The sequence below is a fragment of the Micropterus dolomieu genome, linkage group LG09 (assembly GCF_021292245.1).
Source record: "Micropterus dolomieu isolate WLL.071019.BEF.003 ecotype Adirondacks linkage group LG09, ASM2129224v1, whole genome shotgun sequence".
NCBI lineage: Eukaryota > Metazoa > Chordata > Actinopteri > Centrarchiformes > Centrarchidae > Micropterus > Micropterus dolomieu.
In genome coordinates, this window is record NC_060158.1 from 18,760,508 (window position 1) to 18,784,785 (window position 24,278).

The 24,278-nt window shown below is 39.8% G+C and overlaps 1 protein-coding gene across 1 annotated transcript in view; it reads right to left on the reverse strand.

Moving 5' to 3' along the window:
- calcr (calcitonin receptor) overlaps positions 1-24,278 on the reverse strand; it is a 51,599-nt gene that overhangs the window by 21,905 nt on the left and 5,416 nt on the right. Inside the window, exon 2 of the mRNA XM_046059163.1 lies at positions 1,153-1,220. Coding sequence (XP_045915119.1) covers positions 1,153-1,197 — 45 coding nt within the window. The 5' untranslated portion in view covers positions 1,198-1,220. The remainder of the gene's footprint in view (positions 1-1,152; positions 1,221-24,278) is intronic.

The window sequence follows — 24,278 nt, forward strand, 5'->3', positions numbered from 1 at the left end:
TGAAACAGTAAACTTCCATGTCACACTGACACTGAAGAATAATGGTCCAAATGTTTTTTTCATAAGGGACAATGAGTCATGAAAGACTTCCATTTTACAGCTGTAAAAGCTTTTAAAAAACCCAAAGTGAACATGTCCTCAGCAAAATTTAGAAGCCATGGTGTAAATACAATTGATAATAGAACCCTCATTAAGCCAATTGGTGCAATGTGATTTGTAAAGAGAGCTGCAAGTCTACCACAAATTACAACACCTTCATTAGGCAAATCAGTATAATTTAAATGGCAGAACATGGCACTAAAATTTGTCACCGTAAATTATTTGTCTGAGATATCACAATCGTGTTCACGTCTTTGACCGATGATTGCAACACCCCCATTAAGCTAATTGATGTAATTTCTCTGGAGCACTATAGTACACTGTGAATATGACCCAACTGTCCAAGCTGAAATCAGATGATAAGTATGACAGATTAAGCCTTAACATATGATGGGCACAAACTACCAATGCCCCCTGAACACCCTGACAAAAAACTCAGAAAATACAGACATACGACGTGGCAGGAATGTGTGCAGTAGAACTGTATAGGCTATGTTATCAAGTGCCTCGCAATGAATTTCAGGAAGCCAGTCCCTGGAAGTGTTGTCCACAATGCAAAACACAACGCAGAGTTATAGAACCAAAAACAAAAACACACACAGGTATTACAGGTATTAATTATATATTATATTTATAATTGTTTTTACTTTATCTCCAAACCAAGTTTAGAAACAGGTAAAATGCAAGACATCCTAGACTGTACGTCATCTGCATAAAAGAATAAAGATTAGATATAGTAAGAAGGTGGCAAACACACAGAGACACATGCAGTCATGGATCACATACTCTCTCTTTTGGGTCATTCAAGTTTGTAATGATCAAGCTGAGCTAATTATAAATTATACATTTTAATTATACAGGGTGGGCGAAAATTAATGATGAGATTCTTTTGCTGAGAAAAGAAAACCACTAGAGCACAGCATTTTACATGTCCATTTAATAAAAATAAAATACTATGTTTAAAAACACATTGAGAATATGTAATGGGCAAAAAGGGGCATAAAGTAAGTTGAGCTAACAGCATTCCCTTGAATTAAAAAAGTGAGAGCTTACCACCAGGAAAAAGCAAAGGATCCAAAGGGAGCCCACTAGCTTCATATCTTCCTCTCACAGGCAAGTGTCTAGAGAGAGGGAAGAGAATGACGAGTCACAACTATCAGAAAACAAGTTGTCTACCGTGAAAGTGACTGACTGAGCAAACATATGGCTGTTTCAAATGAGGATTGCGGCCTCCCAGGAGTAAACAACAACAGCAATCATTAATCTGAAATGCAAAACACTGCAGCAGAAGCACTGCTGCCTGTGGTATTTCACACTTTTCCTCTGCATGTGTGTGTCTGAGCGATAGAGAGGAAAAGTCTGCGTCAATACGTGAAACAATTGAATGAATCGAAAGATTATATTGTGTGAACAAAAGGAGGAAGAACAAACACAAGACAAAAATAGTTGATGGTCATTAATCATCTTGTGCTTAGCTTCCATTCCTGCAGGACTTCAGCAGCAGATCTGGCAGTTTAGTAAGTGAGTGCATGTGAGATTAGAATTCACTTCAAGTCTCTTTGCTTTGGCTCACAGAGTCCCTATTGGAAGCCCATCAGTCCACAGTTTGAACAGTTAGGATGACCTACTGGTTGTTCCCCACACCCCGCAGAGGCCCAGGAGGCAGGCTTTTTAGAAGATAGACATGCATGAGCGATTCATGTAAGTCACTGTGAAAGGTTAACAGGATTGATAGTATATGTTTTGGCTTTCAGCTGCACACTGATGGTAGGCTACTTAACATTAGGATGACAAATATAAAAAAAATGAACCTGGAAGTGCATCTGCCAAGAATTTAAGGCAAGGAGTGCTGATCTCTGACCAGGGAGCTACACGCATTTCCCCCAAATTTCTCATTTCTCATTCATGACTTCTTGAAACACAAAACTAAAACTGTAATTGATAGTAGATATGAGGATGATTATTATCATTAATCCAAGCCCCAGATGTCCTCTGTCCTCAGTCTAGACTCATAAAGAGAGCACTTCTAATATAGACCCAAATATAGACTTACCCTCTGTACCAATTGCACACAATAAAGTAGAGCTGAAACAATTACAACTTCTATGCCTAATAATCTAATTGTCAGTATCTACTCAATAATTAATTGTTTAAGTAATTTTTCAAGAAAGAAATTCCCAACATTACTTTCTATTGTGAGGAATTGCCTCTTTTATTTGTATTCTTCTATAACTTGTGTATTTTGGTAATTTCAAATTTTTATATTGATATGTTCTGCCTGTTTATTACACACCTAGTCTCCAAAGCAAATTCCTTGTATGTGTAAAACAAATTACTTGTTAATAAAGCTGTTTCTGATTCTGATTAAATGATATTTATTGAATAAAACCAGCAATTTGAAAACATTATCTATAGGTTGATGGCCCTTTTCCATAATATTATATTACTTGAGAAAATAATCAGCAGATTAATCGATAATGAAGATAATATCTAGTCAGCCATACAATATAGTAACTACTAATATATACTATACTATAGTAGATACTAATCACATTTGGACATAGGGTTGGGCAGTATGGCCCAAAAAGTAATATCATAATATTTCAGGGTATTTTTGCAATAATTATGTTCTTAACAATATGACAAAATGAAAAATATTTTGGTATTAGAACTCACAATAGCTGTTGAACACTCTATGTGGGATTTTTGGCTCTCCTCGTACTAAACTAGATGTTTCTGCTTGATAATAAAATAAGTTTGTTGGATTGACCCCTTTTGTAAACTGCACCACACCTCTGCTTGAAAAGAAGTATTGAAGAAACACAAAGACGCACACTAAAACACCAATCAAAGACAAATGGATAACAGAAGACAGAGGAGGGAAAGTATGGATCCTCTAGTCTGGCTTCATATTTAGTATGCAGCCATTAGAGTGGTATCTTCTCATCATCATCAACTCAGCAAGAAGCTGAATAAGCATGTTTCCCAAAATGTCGAAAAGAAAGCTTTCTTGCCGAGAGTTAGATGAGAAGACCGATAGCACATTCAGAACTGTCCATTCAAAACGAAGCTTGTGCCAGGAGATGGTTAGCTTAGCTTAAAATAAAGTCTGAAAACAAGGGGAAACAGCTATCCAGGCTCTGTCTACCAATACCTCTGCCAACGATGATGACAAGATTGAATGGTTTTGGAAGGCACTGACACTGACACTCATTTAACTGACTTCTACAGTATGTGTGTGTGTTTGAGATACCAATAATCTCTCTAACATTTCAACACGTTATCAGAACATCGGTAATAAATTTGCCAACAGCAAGTTTCTTATCTTAATATCTACGCAGCACATGTGACAGTTTACTCGCAGTCAAACCTTCCAGCTATATTTGACTTTCAGTGATGGGAGGTGTAGGTTCTTTTAACAACTATGTCTTTCTGCTTTACACATTATCTCTTTATAAAACTCTGAACGTAGTCCCCAGAGCATTTTGCAGGCCATTAGGTCCAATGTGATATGATGACGCATGTATAGCTCATTAAAGGAACAAGACCCCTTACAGAGAGGACAAAGGAAAGCACTCGAGTCGAGTGCATATAGCACATAGTATATGTACAGCTCTGGATCTTCTCTAGGAATGCTGTTTATCATTAAATCTGCTTTAGATCAAGTGAAATGTCAGTCAGTTAATATATAGGGATTTGAAATAATCTGCTTTTGGAATCTTAATTACTACTTAGATTCTAAATTACTTTAAAAATAAAAAGTTAATTCCTCTGTGACGACGGTAAGTAGAAAGCATTGGCTGAAAGTGGCTGTAGAAGGAACTGCTTTAAGTACGGTTTTACTCTTGAATGTTTGTCTTTGAACAGACATTGGTATAGTTTGAAAAGTGTCTTCTTTTCCTTGAGTTCTGTGCTTTACAAAAGGTACATAGTAAATGTGTGGCTGACATTCAAACTTAACATACTGTATCTCATCTCTGAGTTTATCCCTACCATCATCTGCCATCATTATCTCGATTCTCTGATTGTTACCCCAATAAATCCCTCAAGTTTGACTCATACTTTTGTACTTTTTAAAATAACCTTTATTGGTGGCAGGCATATGGCCTTGGGCTTATAAAAATTGAATAAATGTGTTGTAATTTTATTAGTATTATTATTATTCATGTGATTTGTCTTTAGTCTTCTGTCTGCCCTCTTTCTTCCTCTCCTCCTCAATTTACCCTCCATTTCCATTCCCTCTTTTTTTGTCATCCATACATCACTCTGACAGCAGCAGACGGCGCCACGCATGTCTTGTCTTTCCTCTTGCAGTGAGCGGTCACAGGCACAGTGACAACACAGATTTGTGCTGACATCACACCAGTGATGGAGGATGCAGCAGCTCGATCTGCCTTCCCCCCCCCCCACGACATATCACCACTTCAGGGCCCATCACTCAGTCTGAAAGGAGCAGCCACACAGACGTGATTTGGTGTCCCATTCGTGGGCCAGGACAAATGAGCTTGATTACAATGCAGGCTCAGGTGGATTAGTTTAACGAATTAACAGTTTGTGGACATTACCAACAAGGCTGTCATATAAGTCTTGTTTATTAAATATCAAAATATTGCAGTAATCTATAAGCTATCCTTAAGAAGGTTTCACAGCTCCACAACAACCCCTCCATAATCACACTTCCCATTAAATGATATTTAATGTCAAGGAGAGTTATACACATCAGTTAAATCTTCAGGTGCACTGGGGATCTGTGTGGCCTTTTGTGAATACACACAATAAAGGAATTTTGATATAGAGGCATGTATAAATGTGTTCAATGTGAAACTATCTACTAAAACTTAATACACTTTAAAAGACTGCATATTGTGAATGTTTTAGATCAATAAATGTAAACACAATATACATATGCATACAAGTGAAATTATTAAAATTCTCTATTACTATGTCTGTAATTTTATATCACTATATCAGTATATATCATGGTATAGACTACTTTTGAGTAAATCAATAGACAAACCCTTAAGTGATAAAATAACTAGACAGCAATTTCTGTTAATGGTCTAATTTAGAATCAGACTTAATCACGCTGATGGCAATATTTTCAGAATTCAGTCGTGCTCACTGATTTGCAGCATTGCCCACAATGTACTAATAGAGCCAGACTTATTGAAAGGAAAGCTAGTAGAGTAGGAAGAGCAAAAGCCCCAACAGCTCACACATTTATCATCATCACAGAGAGACTGTTTTTAAAACTCTTCCTACAAGCAGCATTCAGAGACATTCTGGCATCCAGAATCTAAAGCTTCATGCACATGCTTTTAACGGCATTAATGTTTGTGTATTGGATTTATTTTCCAAGGTTTGAAGTTTTGAATAAAGGGCATGTGAATAAAATTATACACTTTTAGCCAACTGATTTTCAGAGCTTAGATGCCAGAGCACCCTGATGCACCGGTAAGGAGAGATTCTGTGAACATTTTCTAAAAGACACCGTTTACCATGAGGCGATAATGTGACTTAACGTACTTTCCTTGTGATGGACAATCACAAATATTGCAAAATAGTTTCAAGCCTATACTGAAATAAACGGAAACATGTAGGTAATCAATCTGACTTATATTATACTTTGCAGGCTGGTATATTTGCAGGATTTGCAAAAAGTACCATTCAAATATGCAAGACTCTTACAGTTACAAGCTCGTGGACTGATCAGTTTTAACACCCTGCTCTGAGTCTCTTGTCAGCACTTCTTGGCGCTAGCATGATGTTTGAGTTAAGCTTGTGAGGTAAATCAGGTAGGCTAAACGGTAAAAGCGTTGAAAGCTCTGCTGCTTGACTTTTTTCATGTTTTTTGGGCTTTATCATCTATCTAAAAATATACTGACTCTCCAATTAAGGTAAAAAAAGAACAAGCTTGTGTCTTTTCCTCACATGCATTTACTTCACCCAAATGCCACATTTATCTGCATTCCCATTCCTCTCTGGCCTCTTTTCTCTTCTCACTTCCATATATCTTCTGCTCCTTTAATCTATTTCCCTTCTTACCTCATTTCTTTATCTCTCTCTCATCCACCCCACTCCTGTCATTGCTCCGACTCCCCCTCTCCTTGCTCTCCCTCCCTTCTTCTACAATCTCCCCTTTAAAAGCCCAGCCCTTCTGCCCTCTCCAGTCCAGCAGCCTCTTTCTCCCCCTTTCCGGCTACATTTTCAAGGCTTTCTGACTCTCTGGGCAGACTCTACAGCAGATCCATCAGCCAGCACATCCTTTAAACATTAAACAGGTTCCCATTATGGTGACACATCATATTTTCAACTAATCTGTCTGTCTTCCACAGAATACACACACACAAAGCAGTCCTGAACCCTGTTCATGTGTGAACAATCAGATAAGACACATAACTACTAAAATACTTAAATTACTTAGAGAAAAGCATGACAGAGAATCAAAGAATGTAGAATAACTAAAAAACTTCCAGGGTCTTGTGCAGGATACATAAAAAACGTCTCGGGTTACGTCTGTAACCCTTGTTCCCTGAGGAGGGAACGAGACACTGCGTTGTTGAAAACGACTCTAAGGGGAAGCTCCTCGAGCGCCTGCCTCTGAAGTAAGAATGAAACTAATCCAATCGTAATTGGTGTCGTGCCATGGCGCAACATGTGACGGCATACCCGGAAGCCGGCACACACATACAACAGGCTCGCGATGAAGCAAGTTGCTCCGGGGCATCAAGGGGCGTGGCAAGAAGACGCAGTGTCTCGTTCCCTCCTCAGGGAACAAGGGTTACAGACGTAACCCAAGACGTTCCCTTTCACAGGGAACTCAACACTGCATCATTGAAAACGACTCTAAGGGGAATTTATGCCTACTAGGCCATGCCCCGAAAGACCTGCCCCAGGGCGGAACTGACCCCAGGGCCCAGTCATGACGCGAGCACTCGTGCACCAGGCGTACTAGGGAGGTGCAGACTATAAATCCTGACAAAGGTGTGCGGGGTAGCCCAACCGGTCGCCTCACAGATCTCCCGGAGGGGCACTCCCAAGTGGAGGGCCCTAGAGGACGCCATGCCCCTAGTAGAAAGGGGCCCTGACGGCCAAAGGTGAGGGCAGACCGCGCACCTTGTAGGCCGAGGAAATAGCCTGAACAATCCAACGACTAATGGTCTGTTTGGACGCGGGGAGCCCCTTCTTAGGTGACCCAAAGCACACCAACAGTTGGTCTGACCTCCTCCAGGAAGAGGACCTCTCAAGGTAGACCCTCAAAGCCCTGACAGGGCAGAGCAAATGGAGCTGCTCTTCCTCTGCCGACACATGAGGTGGAGTACGAAACACCTGCAGGACAGTGGACTGTGCCACGCTCGAAGGCACCTTAGGTACATAGCCAGCCATGGAGCCCTAGAGCTAAGTATGGTTTCAACCACCCCTGCCGATAAACCAGCATCTAGGTACTGGGCCCCCTCAGGGGCCAGACCCACAGTTTCCACAGCTCTGGGCAAGGGTGGAATATTGTGTCCTCCGCCTGAGACAACAGATCCCTCCTCAGAGGAATCTGCCACGGCGGAGCTATCAGGAGTGAAATTATGTATGAAAACCATACTCGGGCCAGCCACAACGGGGCCACCAGAAGAAGACTGATGCCCTCCTGACAGACCCTCTCCAGGACCCCTGGAGCAGAGCAATCAGGGGAAAAGCATATAGGCGAAGCCTCGGCCAGGCCTGAAGCAACCCCAGCGGGGCTGGATGCCCCTGGGACCAGAGAATAATCCAGTGCGCCAGTCTGGATAGAGGGCGTGACCTGAGTCCCCCTTGTCGGTTCAGATAAGCTACCACCGATGTATTGTCCGAACGTATCAGGACGTGATAGCCGTTGATATCTGGGAGGAAGCTCCTCAGAGCCCTGAACACAGCCAACATCTCCAGGCAATTTATATGCCAAGAGTGATGATGGTCCTGCCACAGACACTGGACAAAGTGTCCTGCCATGACAGCGCCCCAGCCGGTGAGGGAGGCGTCTGTCAAAACGGCTTTCCGGCAACACGACACTCCTAACACCGGCCCCTGGGACAGGAACCAAGGCTTCTTCAACAGTAATAGGGACCGAAGGCATCTGCGCGTGACCCTGATTACAGGGAACGGATTTCCCCGCGGCGAAAACCCCTTGGTTTTCAGTCATCACTGGAGGGGCCTCATGTGTAGAAGGCCCAGAGGTACGATGCTGGACGCCGCTGCCATGAGGCCCAGCAGCCTTTGAAAGCTCTTCACAGTGACGGCCTCGCCTAGCTTCATCCCGGACACCACGGTCAGGATGGACTCGACACGAGATATACGTGCCCGCATTGTAACCGAATCCCACACCACGCCCAGAAAAGTAGTCTTCTGGGCCGGTACCACCACGCTCTTTTTCGTATAGAGTCTCAACCCCAGACTCTAAATGTGGCCAAGGACAACATCTCAATGCCGAACAGCCATTTCTCGAGACTGGGCTAAAATAAGCCAGTCGTCAATATAATTCAGTGTGCGGATGCCCTGAAGCCTCAGTGGAGCCAGAGCTGCATCCATACATTTGGTGAACGTGCGGGGAGAGAGTGCTAGGCCAAACGGAAGAACCCGATACTGGTACACGTCGCCCCCGAACGTGAACCTCAGGAACCTCCTGTGACATGGAAGTACGAAGACATGAAAATAGGCGTCTTTTAGATCTATTGTCACAAACCAATCCCCGGATCTGATTTGATTCATGATGATGGGAATAGTGAGTATCTTGAACCTGAAGCCTCTCAGGGCACGATTCAACTGCCTCAGGTCTAAAATGGGCCTCAGCCCGCCGTCCTTCTTTGGAACTATAAAGTACCGGCTGTAAAACCCGGACTCCCGGTCTGGCAGGGGAACATGTTTTCCCCTTTGACCAGCAGAGCCTGTACTTCCTGTTCCATAACCCGAGCCTCAACGGCCGCGGGACCCGAGCCATGGGGATTGCGAGCCTGGCCATCCTCTCTGAGTGTACCGCTGTTTCTCACTCGCCATTAAAAAAGTCTCACAACAGACAGCTGACCAGAGAAGAGGACAGTTTCACAGAGAGCGCTTGCTGAAGAGCGAAAAGCTGTTGTATGTGTGTGCCGGCGTCCTTTTATGCTTCCGGGTATGCCGGCACATGTTGCGCCACGGCACGACACCAATTAGGATTGGATTACTTTCATTCTTACTTCAGAAGCAGGTGCTCGAGGAGCTTCCCCTTAGAGTCGTTTTCAACAACGCAGTGTTGAGTTCCCTGCGAAAGGGAACATGAAAATAAATAAGGGAGTTAAAGTTCATATTGTTTCTGGATTAAATAAATGCATATCTTTCTTTAAAATACACTAACATCACATCTAGAGGCTTAATTGGCATTCAATTTGGAATGTTAAAATGCTGCTCGCAGGGAAAATGTTTGATTTAAGATTAACCAAATGTGAGCCTGGTGTGTTAATGTCCAAATTTAGAGATGAATGAATCTTTATTTTCTCGAGGGATAAATGTAAACTGAGGGTGTGTCCAAAAATGACGATGTTGAACTTTATTTTTCATTATATTTATTTCATTTGGGTCCTCCCCTTGACTTTTAAAAGAAAACTGCAATTTTAAAGAAATATCTTAAAATAAAGAAGTTAATGGTAACATCATTTTGTTTTCATATCTAATCTGTTTTGTTTGTTTTAAAATTAATCTGTTGAGAAAAAAATGATTTCATTGCTTTCCTGAAAAGGTTTGACTACCATCACAATCCTTCACAATTCTTCTCCCAGACCTACTGGCGGGGGGGAAACGTTGACAACTGCTAGATTTGTAGGTGAAACATTGCAACAATATCCATTTCTATATAATTAGTAGAGTTAAGTAATATCTGGTTTTAAGTCCATTCAAAAGAACACACATACATGAACACACGTACTTGAGCTCATCTATAGAGCTGTTTAGGTACAACAGACAAAGCACGTCCTGTTTTAGAGGACTTGAAGGCCAAGCTCAAGCTACACCTCCTCCACAGAGGGTCCAGCCTCACAAAAAAAGAAGGCTGCATTTATTGAACGTATTCAGAGGTGCCTTTGAAATGGGACAGCTTTGTTTAGGATCCAACTCCTGATTCAGCATAGCTATAGGCAACTGTTTGGCACGCTGATAATAGAGATTCAGAAAATAATGAATTTGTTTTGCTGTGTCAAGTTCTGCAATTCTAAACTCTTTTCCACATTTTAGCCCATTTAGGGAATTTATGTCTTGATTTATGCATTTGTTTGTACTTCACTCGACAATGAATTGTTCAGTCCTCGATATCAAGTGTACATCAAACAGCCACTCAGTCAATAAGCAACTTCTCAGCAGTTGTAGTCCATCAGTCAGTGTTGTTGTTTAGCTAATACTTTTGATATGATGAAAATAGTTGAATATTCTTTTAATCTATGTTGACTTTCTTTGTAAAACCCAACACAAAGGCAGTGGATTGATTCGTCAAAAGTCCTTTGGCTGATTGTTTTCTATGAGAATGAGTCTTAATGTTTGTGAAAAGCGATGGCCCTGCTGCAATTAAGGATAATGGAGACCTGATTCCTGTCTAGCCTCCCAAACAGCCCAAGAATGCGTGGATGGTTGCCCAGTGGAAGACCAAACAGATTTTGACAGGGACACACATCTCCATGATGAGTAAACAAATTAAGATGCATCTGAATACACAAAGCCTTAATACTCTGGATTGATTGGACAGTTATCTCCTCCAGCACATTGTGATTCATCTTCAGGAGGTCAGCACATTTAATGGCAAACACAATCTTCCTCGTTACATGTTATGCATCTTTTAGGGGTTTCATTTTCAAATTTTTCATTAATGATGCACAAAAAAAACTTTTATTATAAGTGCTGTTGTCTCCCCTTGAAGATACATTTAGTTGTTGTAACTCAAGGAGTTATATTGCATTCCAGCATTTGTGCTTAAGCACCTTTTTCTCAAATCCTGCCTGTTCTTCACCGGTGAAGTGGCAGGAATATGGTTAAGGGCAATGAAGCAAGAGAGCATTGTGTGGTCTAGTGTTCCAGCTGTTCAAAACAAGCCTCCTGTAATAAGAGGATGCTCCCCGGCTCTGTGTAAACAGTTGATTTATATGTGATCTCTAACGCCATGACATCCTACACACTTCCTCTCCAAGACCAGCAAGAAATTGAAGGGGCAGTCAGGGAAGGATTGTAAAGGAAGATTAAGGATTAATTACCCATGTTGCCGCTCTAAAGTATACTGCCTCCCTTTTATTTTAATTCTAGCTGGCACAAACTCCTTTCAAGTACTAGAAACATACATCATATATAAATTGGTGTTATTCAGTGTTTGCCAGGCAGACTGATGGGAGCCATCTTACCATTTCCTTCTCTCCCCTTATGACCACATGGAACAGGTTGGAGCCCTTCGAGTCACTCTTCAACTCCAACAGCTAATAAGTCAACTGTGGTTAACAGCCTTAGGTGTGACCATGCATCTTAGGGTAACTCCTGTTTTTTTTTTACTATGAGGTAAGATCCCAAAGTGAACATAGTTTTCCATTTCTGTGACATCCGCAAATGAGCCTTAATTGGACATTGCGGGTTGTTTTCACAATCTGTCTGGAACACGTCTGGGAAAGTTGTACTGTGTACTGTACTTTTGCCTGCCATAAATAAAATATGGTGTGCATCTCTGGTTCTGTACGGTATATCTTCTGAAGCACAACAAATTATTTGTGGGACAGACAGTGATGACAGCAAATCTGAAGCTAGCAGAGATTCACTGGCTTGACCTGCACCCATTATGCTCTGCTTTTTACAAACCTCTTCCACTCGTTATTGCTTATTCTCTGTGTCTTTTTCTCACCCTCTCTGTCTGTCTCTCAAGGTTACAGTCATGGTGGTCTTCAATCAGTGGAGGGACCACCAGGACATTAAAGCCAAAAGATCCAGAGTATTCCCCAACTGTTTCAGACCAATCTACAGTTGAACCAACCAGCTGCCCATTCCATCCCACTGTCTGACCAGCTTTAGCTCATTCAGACAAAGTAATGGCCAATAAGACATTCATATGATAAATGGCATGTAATGGTAATGCTTTGGAGAATGAAGTTTAAAGGAGCACTTGTATTACTTGTCTCCAGGAGTACTACTGTATTCAGCCTTTCAAAACAGTTGTATAAAGTTTGCTGTGGTTCTTTAGGAAGGTTTCTACAGTTTGAAAAAATAACATCAGTCATCAGGGTAATTGCAGCTTGGTCTTGAGAATTCAATTTTTATCAGAAAGTGTGCGTTACAAACTGGAAGTGTGGGCTTTAAAAAACAGTCTAATGAACGATGCTGTCAAGTTGCATTAGGGGAAGTATAAGATCGAATGTTTTTGGAGCTTGAACCATACTAAAGACGAAAACTCAGATTATCTGTACCATTATCTATACTTGCATTTCTCCTATCTCTGAAAATCTCTGTCTCTTGTGAATTCTCCAACTTGATGGAAGTGCAATCCCTTTCTATATACAGTGTACGTTAAATACCAAATTGCTGGAGTGAGAAATGTTAGGATGCAGTACAAACAACAAAAACATCATAAAACAGCCTGAGAAATACATTAAGAACTGAACCTGCACCTTTTGTAGAGACGCCATTACAACATCTAAATCTGAAGTTCTAGGTTCTAAGTAATTATCGCAGGCTTATTACATTGCACAGAAATCAGGGTAGTTGTTGTACCACCACTAATCAGAGATTCCTGATTATTTCAGAGTTATAAATACTTAAATCTCCTAAAATATTTTGTTTCTCCCCTATTTTGGGCTACAGCAAAACTGTAACAAAATCACCTGCTTTGTTATTCCAGAAGCAGCAAATATGCCAATCAACAGAATTACATCATTAGAGAACATATTAATCAGCTGTTAAACCATGTCAGCCGTGCAACAAGTATGGCTAACAAAAGAAAGACTCTGGTGTGATTGCTCCTTTCAAAGCTTCAGCTGATTTGCATACAGGTGATTAATTCAAGCTAATGTCACCACATCCCGAGGGTTGCTGCTGAGATGGTGTTTGGTTAAAGACCTATTTTCATGCCAATATTATCGTACTGTATCTGGAGCAGAATAGTGTTGGGCGGTATTAGGGGAACGTTTTGACTTACACAAGCACTGCACATTGAAATGTTTTTTTTCATGTCACCATTTAACAATGAGCTATCTTGTGGACAGCTGTTCCTTTCATTACAATGCAAGTCTGCATTTACAAGGTTTCATTTCCTCAATGCGTGCCATATGGGAATATGAGGCGGCCAGATCGTACAACCAATACTAAGAAGAGCTCCACTATAAAACTGCATATTTAAAGCGAATTGAAATACATTTCACGCATACATAGTTTATGACGCTCATACCTGCAATTCAGACGGTCAATAAACATGACAGGATTTCCAATAAGTACAGAGACCGCCCGGCCGTGTTGTCAGGTTTATTGAATATACCTTTATATAATCCCCTCAATAACATTTTCTTCTCCTGATACCAGTAAACAAAGGAATCTGTTTACGAGCCCAGGTTTTGTTCTGTCAAATAGGCTGCTCCCTCTCTGACACTGACATCTTCCTACTAAGTTTTTGTTTATTTCCTGAACCGATTAAGTTTCACTTCCAGCCTCTCAGAGGCAGTGTGGAGAGCTTCAGGTGCTTACAGACATCTGCCACTGGATGGAGGGTAATTTTCAGAGGATCAAAGTCCTTTTATCTGGCAACCTTTTCTTTCCCCAGCCTCTTCATTTCCTCTTGACATTCCACTGAGTGTACATCTCATCTGTCAACCAACCAATGATGTTTGTTTGTCTCCTTTCCCAAAAGAGAAGAGCAGAGCACAGATGGTGAATACCGTATGACCTTTGCCAGGTTTGGGTTCAGTATTGCAGAGCTGGAAAAACTCATTTCAACTCTCTAAAACATTGAAGGAATAGTCTGACATTTTGGGAAATATGCTTATCCACTTTCTTGCTGACAGACTGATGTCTGTCAATACATAAATTAAATATAGCATGTTAATTACTGAACTTTAGATGTGCTGGTAGGTGGATTGTGTTACCTTGGGATAGAGCCAGGCTAGCTGTTTTCCCACATTTCCAGTCTTTCTGCTAAGCTATGCTAACCGGCTGCTGGCTATAGCTTCATATTTACCGTACACACATGAAATTCGTATCGATCTTCTCAAGTAAATAGGCATATTTCCCAAAAAGTTTGAAACATTTATTAAAATTTAATACATGTAATGGTATTTCAGAAGGACTGAGATTTCTACCAATATGCATGTTTAAGAGTATCAAATATAGACTGAATCACTAAAGTCCTCTTGATGTCATCCATCAGGAGATTCTTGGGAATTTTTTCCCACAGTTTCCCCTTCCTGTTACAGGTATTATAAGCCCCCACTTGGCTTTGCAAGTTGAGCCCTCTAGAAGTCCTTTACTTGAACAAGATCAAAGGTTATATATTTACTCTAAAGTGCCACACTGAAGACATTACTAAACGATAAACGGGATCTGTGTGGGAGAAGAGTAGACAGCAGGTACAATATGGCTGTACAAAGCAGCTTGTAGAATCATTAGATCATAGGAGGTGCTACAAATCAAAGATAAAAGATAAGCCCCTCTGGATCAAGGATTGCAATCAGACAGAAAATTAAGCCCAGAGGACGAGATCTGAGGCGCCGAGGGCAGAGATCCAACCTGATCCTGCTACTCAATCTCAAACTCATACAAGACAGTTCAAAAAGTACCAGAAAGAAAGGCCTTATTCAGATGAAAAATGCACCTATTGGAACAACTAGTAGCTCTGAGATGTACAACGGGTGAATGGAATAAACATTCTCAATGATAAATAAAGCTAGGTGGGAGGAAATTTAAAAAAAAAAAAAAAAAAAAGGTTGACAGAAATAGCTCAGTTACAGCAGGCACAGCAAATTCACATCAGTGACACACAGCACAGTCATTTCAGTTAAGGCTCAGAGGGCATATCAGTCCTGCATGATCCAGTAAGACTGCAAAATAAAGACAGCAAAACACATTCACACATGCACACAGACACACTGAAGAAAATCCCATTTAATGGATGCAAAATACCATAGTTCCCTTAGAAACCTTTTCGCAACCACATTTCCATCATGGGAAAATCTTTAGCAAATATGGAAAGACATTTCCATGAAACCAGAAAGCATTTCCCTATAGCATCTCCATACAAAACACCTACTTTAAATATCACTATCATTGACATTATCTGCCTGCAGGGGGGAAACAATCCACAATTCCAAGGACGACCATCAAAAAATGCCTGACAGAAGAAGAACTACACAGAAATGTACGTGCAATAAAAGTCAATCAAACCAAAATACTCAAAAGAAAAGCAAATTGCAGTCCTGTACTGTATACTAACTATATGCAAATGACTTCAGATTATAGAGAAGCAGCTGCAAGCAAGAGAAGTGGCTGTGTGTGAGTGAGTGTGAATGAGAGGGATTACAGTTTCTCTCTCTCTTTCTCTGTGTGTGTGCGTGAAGGCACAACATAAGTGTATCTATAATTATACACTGCTAAATTTATTACTGGCTACATTTGTGTGTGATTACATACCCAAGTGTTACAAACTGCTTGACACTCATATAAACACATTGGTGGTGCCAATGTGTGTGTGTGTGTGTGTGTGTGTGTGTGTGTGTGTGTGTGAAAGAGAAAGCGGGAAAAAGAGAAATGTACTGTAACTTACTGTGCATAATGCATATGGAAGACATCATGTATGAAAACAACAAAAACAAACCATAATAACTAATAGTAATTAATTAACAAATACAAAATATTAATATGTGCAGTTACAGGTTTACAAAAACTACTTGAATTATATATTTTTCTGTTGCCTGGTTCATCAGTAAACAGCTGAATGTTGACTTCTAAGAAGCTTTCTTATTAATGCAGAGTGTATGTGAATAAATACATCGTTATATGATGGAATATTAGCCATTACTACTTTAAACGTTTCATCAGTTTCAAGTCCTGATGAAGAACTCTGACTCAAAACAATGTGTGTTACTGCTTTGTTCCTTCAAGAGTTCAAAAGTGACTATAATTACTGTAAATGTTACAGTGTCCCTTATCATTTCTACGCTGATGACACGCAGCTGTATTTCTCCCAGGTGAAGCACATGACCCTCAGACTCTTTTGAAATCGTCTTGAGCATGTCAAATGCTGGATGGCCAAAGAGGATCTCCATCTTAATGAGACAATATGTTGTAGCCAGTTTTCTTGGATCTCTGCCTTCACATGTCCATATACTGTAAGCGAGAATCTGGTTGTCATTTTTTTATCCATGCTTTAGAAATTTGACAAAGCTCATTAGTAGTAGCTTTTTCCACATTAGGTCGATAGCAAAATTAAAACTGGTGCTAGTTTTTGGAGATCTGGAGACCAGTGTACATGCTTTTATCTCTATGCATACCCATATAGGACTTAGTCTTGCATGTGGCTCATTCAAAATGAAGCAGTCATAGTAAGAAGAGAGACCATATCTTCCCCTGTACTTTCCTCCTTTCAGTGGTTACAAGTGAAACATAGACTTGATTTTGCTACTATAACCATAATACATTTTTCTATAAATCACCTTGTTAAAACTTGTTTTTGTGCTCTATTGATTTGATTTCCTTTACATATTCACACCTTTTAAAGAGTAGAAGCACCTTGTGGTACAATACAGCAAATTAACAATTGCTGCAAAAACAACAAATATTTTTGTTGGATGGTCATGATGTCGCCCCTGCAGGCCAACAGGTGAAGCACTGCTTTCAGTTCAGCTTTGACGTAACACTCATTCACATTGCTGTTTTATTCTATGTTGAATAAATGAGCAAACCATTGTCCATGACCAATTCCAGGCAGCTCATACTGCTGAAGAGAAAACAACACTGTTATAAAAGTGTCATTATGAAATGTCAAGTGTTATTAATAATAATAATAATAATAATAATAATAATAATAATAATAATAATAATAATAATAATAATAATAAACACAATGGGGAGGACAATCATCATACACTCAACTACAAAAGTGTCATCATGACAGAAAAATACTTTTCATTCGTATTTTTATAATAACAAGCAGAACATTATTTCATTATTTACCATTGCATTTTCACATTTATTCTGCTGTTTAATATGAAAATTAAGCCTAGAACAATACATTATGTCCTGCTGGATGCACAGGACCTTCACAGATGCAAACTGTTGATAGCAGAATAACGAATGAGGATTTGATGTCCTGTTTGAGAACATTAGGAACTGGAGGTAAAGAGGGCAATCATTCCCTCGTACCTATCACTTTTACACACACACATACGCACACACACACACACAAACATACAGAAACACCCCCTCTATCTTCCTGTTGCAGTATAGACCACGAGTTATTTTTAGCTGTTGAGCCAGAGGGATCTCCAAACTATTCTTCTTCTGCATATTGTTCACCAAAGACAGAGCAGTACCAACCTGAACCACACACACACACACACACACACACACACACACACACACTTCCAATGACTTCACTACCTTTAGCCAACTGTTCCTCTCATTATAAATGTCTTCATTAATTGCAACCATTTCAGTGACATATTTCTAATTTAATGTGTTTGTCAGAATACCATCGCCTAGCAGGTGAAGGGAGGAAAAAAAACTCTGAAAACAAGTTTTCAGAAACTGTGCAAAAAAATCACCCTTGATTGGAGGCAGCAGGTAATGACAGGCTTGAGTGCCACTGCCTGAACAGAATTGCCTGGAATGAAACCAAGCCCACGTTGATAAGGTTCCCAAATCATTAACAGACATGGGCAAGCCGATTTTTATTGTCCCTGAATAATGGATCTAATTACAACAATGGGGATGGAAAGGATTGAGCTCTCCTACACAAGGACACGCATTTTCCTAGCTGAAAAAAAAAAGATCTGCTCCAACTGTAGCTTTGTGCTTGGTTTTCTTCATACTTGCAACTACAGGTTGAGAGCAGCTCAGTGTGTCTAAATATCAATATGACGCCATTATAATCCTCAGTCTCACATACCTTTGGGTGACCGAATGAAGAACACACTTGCAACGCTGCACGTTTTCTGAGTTATGCCTCACATTCTGTCTAGTGCAGTATTTTCCCACTGCATTTGCCATCTTAGGTCAAACATGGCTGCTGCTAAATGTGATGTAAAATAGGGCAGTATTCCTTCACGCTCTGTAATTGGTCATGCCCAGGCACTTACAGTAAAACCACATTAAGCTGGCTTTAGTAGAGCATGGATTTTTTACCGTAGTTCAGAGCAGTGGCAATAACAAAACTTCTCTATTTCATGTGCAAGTAGCCGGCTCCTTAACTTTACTACCCTCCTCTCCCCACCCTTAAGGATTATTCATGGTGGCAGAAATTATCATTAATGATTTGATTCTAAGCGATAAGAAAACCCTGACCGGAGATATTTAGGCTAAACCTTAAAATATTTGAATATGTAGTCATGTATTATTGTAAAAGTAAGACCCATAAGCACAAACTCTCCTTTTTGCACTTCTTTTTTTGGACTTGGACAGAGACAGGCCAGCTGTTTCCCCCTGCTCCTAGTCTGCTACCCTAAGATAACCGTTTCCTGCCTGTATCTTCAAATTGAATGGACATACTGTATATGAAAGAATAAATCTTGTCATCTAACTCTTGACATAAATGTGAATAAGCCTTTTTTACAAAATGTCAAATTATTAATTTAAATTTAATGGAATGGAATGCTTTGGAATGCTTATTTGCTGACAATCTCCTTTTTGTAGCAACATAAAATACAAGACTCCAAACATAAAGAAACACATCACATATATTCATGCCCTACATACATGATGATCATGGTGTGTTGCATACAATACGTGCTTTGATTCTTCAGATTTGTATAGCAGTAAAAGAGAGAAAGCATGTGGGTGGTGCGTGCAGGCATGCACGCTACAATCCAAATATATCAATCACGTTGCTTTCAGGACATTTTGTCAGGTGCAGAGTATCAGCCAAAGACTTAAAGATTCTTCAAGTATTATTTCTTCAACGTTATGGATGTAAGGACAGTTTGGAAAACCAACAGCAGAGAGACTTCATCAAAGGGCATTGTCGTGCAATAGAGTTTAGCAAATGAACAGTATCATGCCAAGATAATTAACTAAAACATCTGCTCAGGAAAGCTCACTGCTCTAAAATTAACTCCAAATGGGATAATCACTCTTTATTTCAGCCTCAGTTTCTGTGAATTTTCTATTCAAGATCATTAGAAATTATAAAGTAGGGGATCGCTTTAATAGCTTTCCCTCTTTCAGTGGACGCTTGATCTGCCTGTGCATTCATTTGGTGGATAAGTTCAAAGTGGTTTATCACAATGCAAGTCCTTATCAGCTGTGGTTGAAGGTATTCTTTTGCATTTGGATTGGCCAGAGAGGAAATGCAAAGTATGCTGCTGGTGTCATGCTAGTCTGTATGCTCCTGCACACACAAAGACACACAGACTGTCATATATTCACAAAGGTGAAGAGAGTCTCTCTGTCTCCCATTTCCTCTCTGTTTGATACCATTACCATTATCTGTGCCATGCTCACATAAACCATTTAGAGCCCAGGAAGAGTCTGGCCAGCAAAGTACACTGCAAATTGCCCCACTATTAACTAATCAGTAGATAGATGTACACTGATGCGCCTGATGTTCTGCACCGTTACTATCACAGTCAGCTTCATAATAAACCATTAGAACCATTAAAATTAAGTTTCAGCATGAAGACATGTTTGTACCAAGTGCTTTCACCACCTTTATTTACACAACTTTCACTGTAATTAAAAAGTGGCTGACTCACTAATCATGATTAATTCAGCAAAAACATGTCACATGTGAATTCTTTGAATTCTTTTTTTGTACGTTAGATACAAGCGGGAACCTTCAGGTCTGAAAAGGTGAAGCCAGTGCGGAAGTGCCTTGTACCTGCATTCCTTCAGTTGGCCAGTAGGGGGCGACTCCACTGGTTGCAAAAGATATCCCTATGTATAGAAGTCTATGACAAAGTGAGCCTACTTCTCACTATTTGTCACCTCAGTAAACACTTTCCTAATGTGTTTATGGTCTTGATTGTTAGCTTTGAGTCTTCTTCAATACAGCATGATGTTCATTTTGTAAATGATGGTCCCATTTAAAGTAAAACTGACAAAAAAACAGTGCATGCTTCAGGGCAAGCCTACCTTGTGAGTAACAAGTGTGAATGAAAAACAGTGTCAGCCAAGAGCACATGCTAAAATCTTGATATGTAAGTAGATTATCAATATCTGTATGTGGATGAAAAACTATGAATGACCTTGTTTTGTTGCCATTCTGAATAGCCTTATTGTAACTATGGCCTGTAACTTGTGACCTTACCATTTTTCATAATTGATTCTTTATTAATGTATATTGTCTGCTATGTAGCAGAAGGGAGTTACAAAACTTAATTTCACTCTATAACCTGTTATATTGTAACATTAAACCTACCTACATACCCCTGTCCTGTGTTCTGTAATCTTGATGATCATGTTAAAAATACATCTGACCTTTCATCCCTAATAATGAAGTGACTTCTTCTGTGCTTAGGTTCATGTCTGTCAGCACAGATGTTTCTTTGTACGTGAAAAACAGGACATAAAAACTTCACCAGGCAGCAGTATGGACAGCATTTTTTGCTGGCTGGTCCCTTTCCCTTTATGAAAAGACAAGCTTGTATTCAGATTTTATTTCAAGATTTACCACACAAGTCACTCAACCGGCGACCTGTCAGCCATAGCAAAGTGTATACCTAAACTGCTCCACCCTCTTGTTCAAATATGGTCACTTCTGGTTCCAAAATATATATATATATATATATATATATAATTGGCCAATATGCCAAACTTGAGGCTTCAAAACGATAGTCCACAAACCAATGGGTGACGTCACAGTGGCTTCATTGACTTCTATAATGTCTATGGTTATATACAGCTTTCATTTCTTGTACTTGAAGTATTTTATTTTCATTTGACAAATAAGTAATAAACTCTTGGTGGTTCCCTGTTTTCTTGATGTTTGGGCTTACACTGATGTGCTTTTCTACAATTGAGAAAAAACTTGGACTGGCCTACAGTTTTTCAAAAGACTGAAAACCTTTTTTCCCTCAAATTTTGTGCATTCTCGATGATGCAATATGCTGTATAAATACAATATCTATATAACTGGTTTATTATATATTTAATAACCAATATAATAAACTCTTTTGGCAAGTGAGTTTACATTTAAACCCCTCCAGTACGCTTTAATTAAAACGGCGCCTACTGGCCTGATTTTGAAATTAGAAGCAGTTTAGACATTTTTGGAAATTCTTTTACTGTCATAAGAGCTCTGTTATGGTTCACTTAACTAAAAGCAGATATTTATACATCTTTATAAAACTCTAACAACAAAAGCACCTGACCACATCAAACAAAAGCACATGAAAGATCATAATAAAGCTAAATACATGGAGTCAAAAGGGTTGAGAGTGTTACACATATATAAATATATAGTGAATTTTAATGTTGTTCCAATTAGTCAAAGATAACTTTAAGTATATATTTCTCAACCATTTTTTTCTATAAAGTCACTTTCATGTGTCACTTTAAAATAAAATTTCAAACACTCGAATTGTGAATTTGCATGAACAGGAAAACATCCCTCTTGAGATCTTAAGCACCAGTTCAGAGCAAAGAAAGATGGTGACAGATGGGTTGAGATGAGGCCTCCACTGTCATCTGAGTGACTTACTATACGGTGCTCTCAGTTCCCCCTCTCCATCTGCAGATCATAAAACCCATCTTGAAGATAACCTTGCCTTTTCAATTCCAGAGAAATAAAAAAACAAGAATGTGCACATTTTTCCTAAGTATGCTCTTAATTGAGTGAGGGAGGACCCTCCCCTCTTAACCTTTGCTCTTCTTAAATATGCTTTTCAAAAGAATTTAAATCTTCTATCAGTCACTGAGTCACAGAAAAAAAAAAGAGAGAAATGAAGGCAGCCGGCATCAACATATCCATGTAGGCACACAAGCCACAGCATCCTTTATCAAACTGGAGGCAGATTTTTGCATTTTGGGTTTTCTTTTCTCTAAGTCTGCTTAAAAGTTTAATTATTCTTTTTAAGGTTAAGGAGATAAGACCATTATAGGGGATGATGTTAACTGCCCAGCATAGTATAAAAGAATAGACCAAGATTGATAAATTGCTATGGTGTTAAAGTTCACAACAAACGTTTTTGCTGAGATGGATATCTGCATGCAATACAGATCCCATTAGGATACACCATTTGTCCTACATAGCAAACTCAACACTTGCATCAATGTGCAATTGGAGAGGAAGTACACTGCAGCTGAGGGCTATGGGAAAGCAATTAAAGAAGTAATTTGTCGCTGGACTTTGGCCGAAAGGCATTTCTGTAACTACAATTCCCTTCTGGGCACAGTGTTCCTAGTACGCTCTGTTGGGTCAGAGAGTGGTCTGTGTCTGGGTGCTATAAGCTGTAAACAGACAGAGAGAGAGAGACAGGCAGAGTGAGAGAGATGGGTGCTGTTATCATGAGTACACACTGTAGGAAACAGGATAATTAAAATAGTAGCACAAGTGCTCTTACAGTCCTTTAATATTGTGACCAGAGGGTAAAACTGTAGAGGAGTGGAAAGAGGTGGAAATAAAGGGAGTAATGAGAGAAATTAAGGGAGAGGCAATTAGCAAACATTACAATAAACATGCAATTAACATTAGGAGCGATAAGAGAAAAATTGAGAACAGAGACAATAGGAAAAGAAGTCAGTGACAAAAGAGAAGAATTGAAAGCAGTAAGTCAGAGCAGAGTGTTTCCAGAACAGAGCGGTTATGCTGCAAATCACTCTCTTTGCACTACAAGCCCCTGAAGCTTCATTCTGAAGCCGCCGAAGCAATCTCAGACCCTCAGCAAGAGTCAGCCTGGACTTTTCTACTACAACAGCGAGTGCATATTATAAACATCAAGAGTTTTATTTCAGTATCTTGCTCTTGAGTTTGTGGATGTCAGATCTGCAACAACCTTTTGTAACATTTAGGAAGAATCAAGTATAAGTCATCAGGGAAGAAGGAGGGGACACTAGCATTTAATGATAACCACAATCATAGACATCGGCTTTGTTTGAAGTTCCACAGACATTATGCAGAGAGCATGTTTGTGAAAATACCACTCGTGTGATGACAAATGGCATGGACATAAATAGAAACATCTCTCTGCTTCTTCAACAGCATCAGGGTCGCATTCCAACTTGCAAATGCAACTCCAAATTTCCAGAGAATATTGCCTAATGCAGAGACCAAGTGACAAATAGAAACTCAGAGAGAGGACAAAATCATTGGCCTTAAACCTCCAAAGTCAGCGTAACGGCTTTCTCTGGGTTGCCACCAATCAATCACGGAAACCTTAATGGGAGGAGGTGATTACACCTGGTATTACAGCCGACCCTGTGAGTCATAGAGAGACTTGAAGTGTGAGCCAAAATGAGGATGAAAAAGAGCCGAATGGCAAAGGAAATCAATGAGTGGTCTGGTAGTCTAGGGATATTGTAATAAATCAGAATTAACAGTGTCTCACAGCGCACACAGAGCTGCCCTTGGTGGGGAAAGTAAGCCACTTTAATTACTGTCAATCACACTGGGCTTTGCTTTCAGGCCCCCTGCGAGTAAGACTTCAATATTAAACAGTAGGGGTCTTTTAGAGGGGCTTGATCTGTCACTCATTTCAGTCTAATATTACCCAAATATGCCCATTGTTAATACCAAGCTATTACCTGGATTTTTTAATGCGATGGTATTACTTAATTATTACCTCTTTGTTATCAAACTATTACCCCACTATTACCATTACCATTAAATCTTTTATGTCGTGCAAAACACAAGTTCTCATTAGTAAAAAGATCCCTATCCATGTCATTGTCTTGACAGATTGCAGGCACATATGCAGACAGACGTATCAGTGTTGTGTGAGAGTGCCAAATCCTGAGTGAATGAGAGCCAAAAATATTCCAGTGCGTCACTCTAAATGTCAGTGTTTTTGAAAAAAATGGAA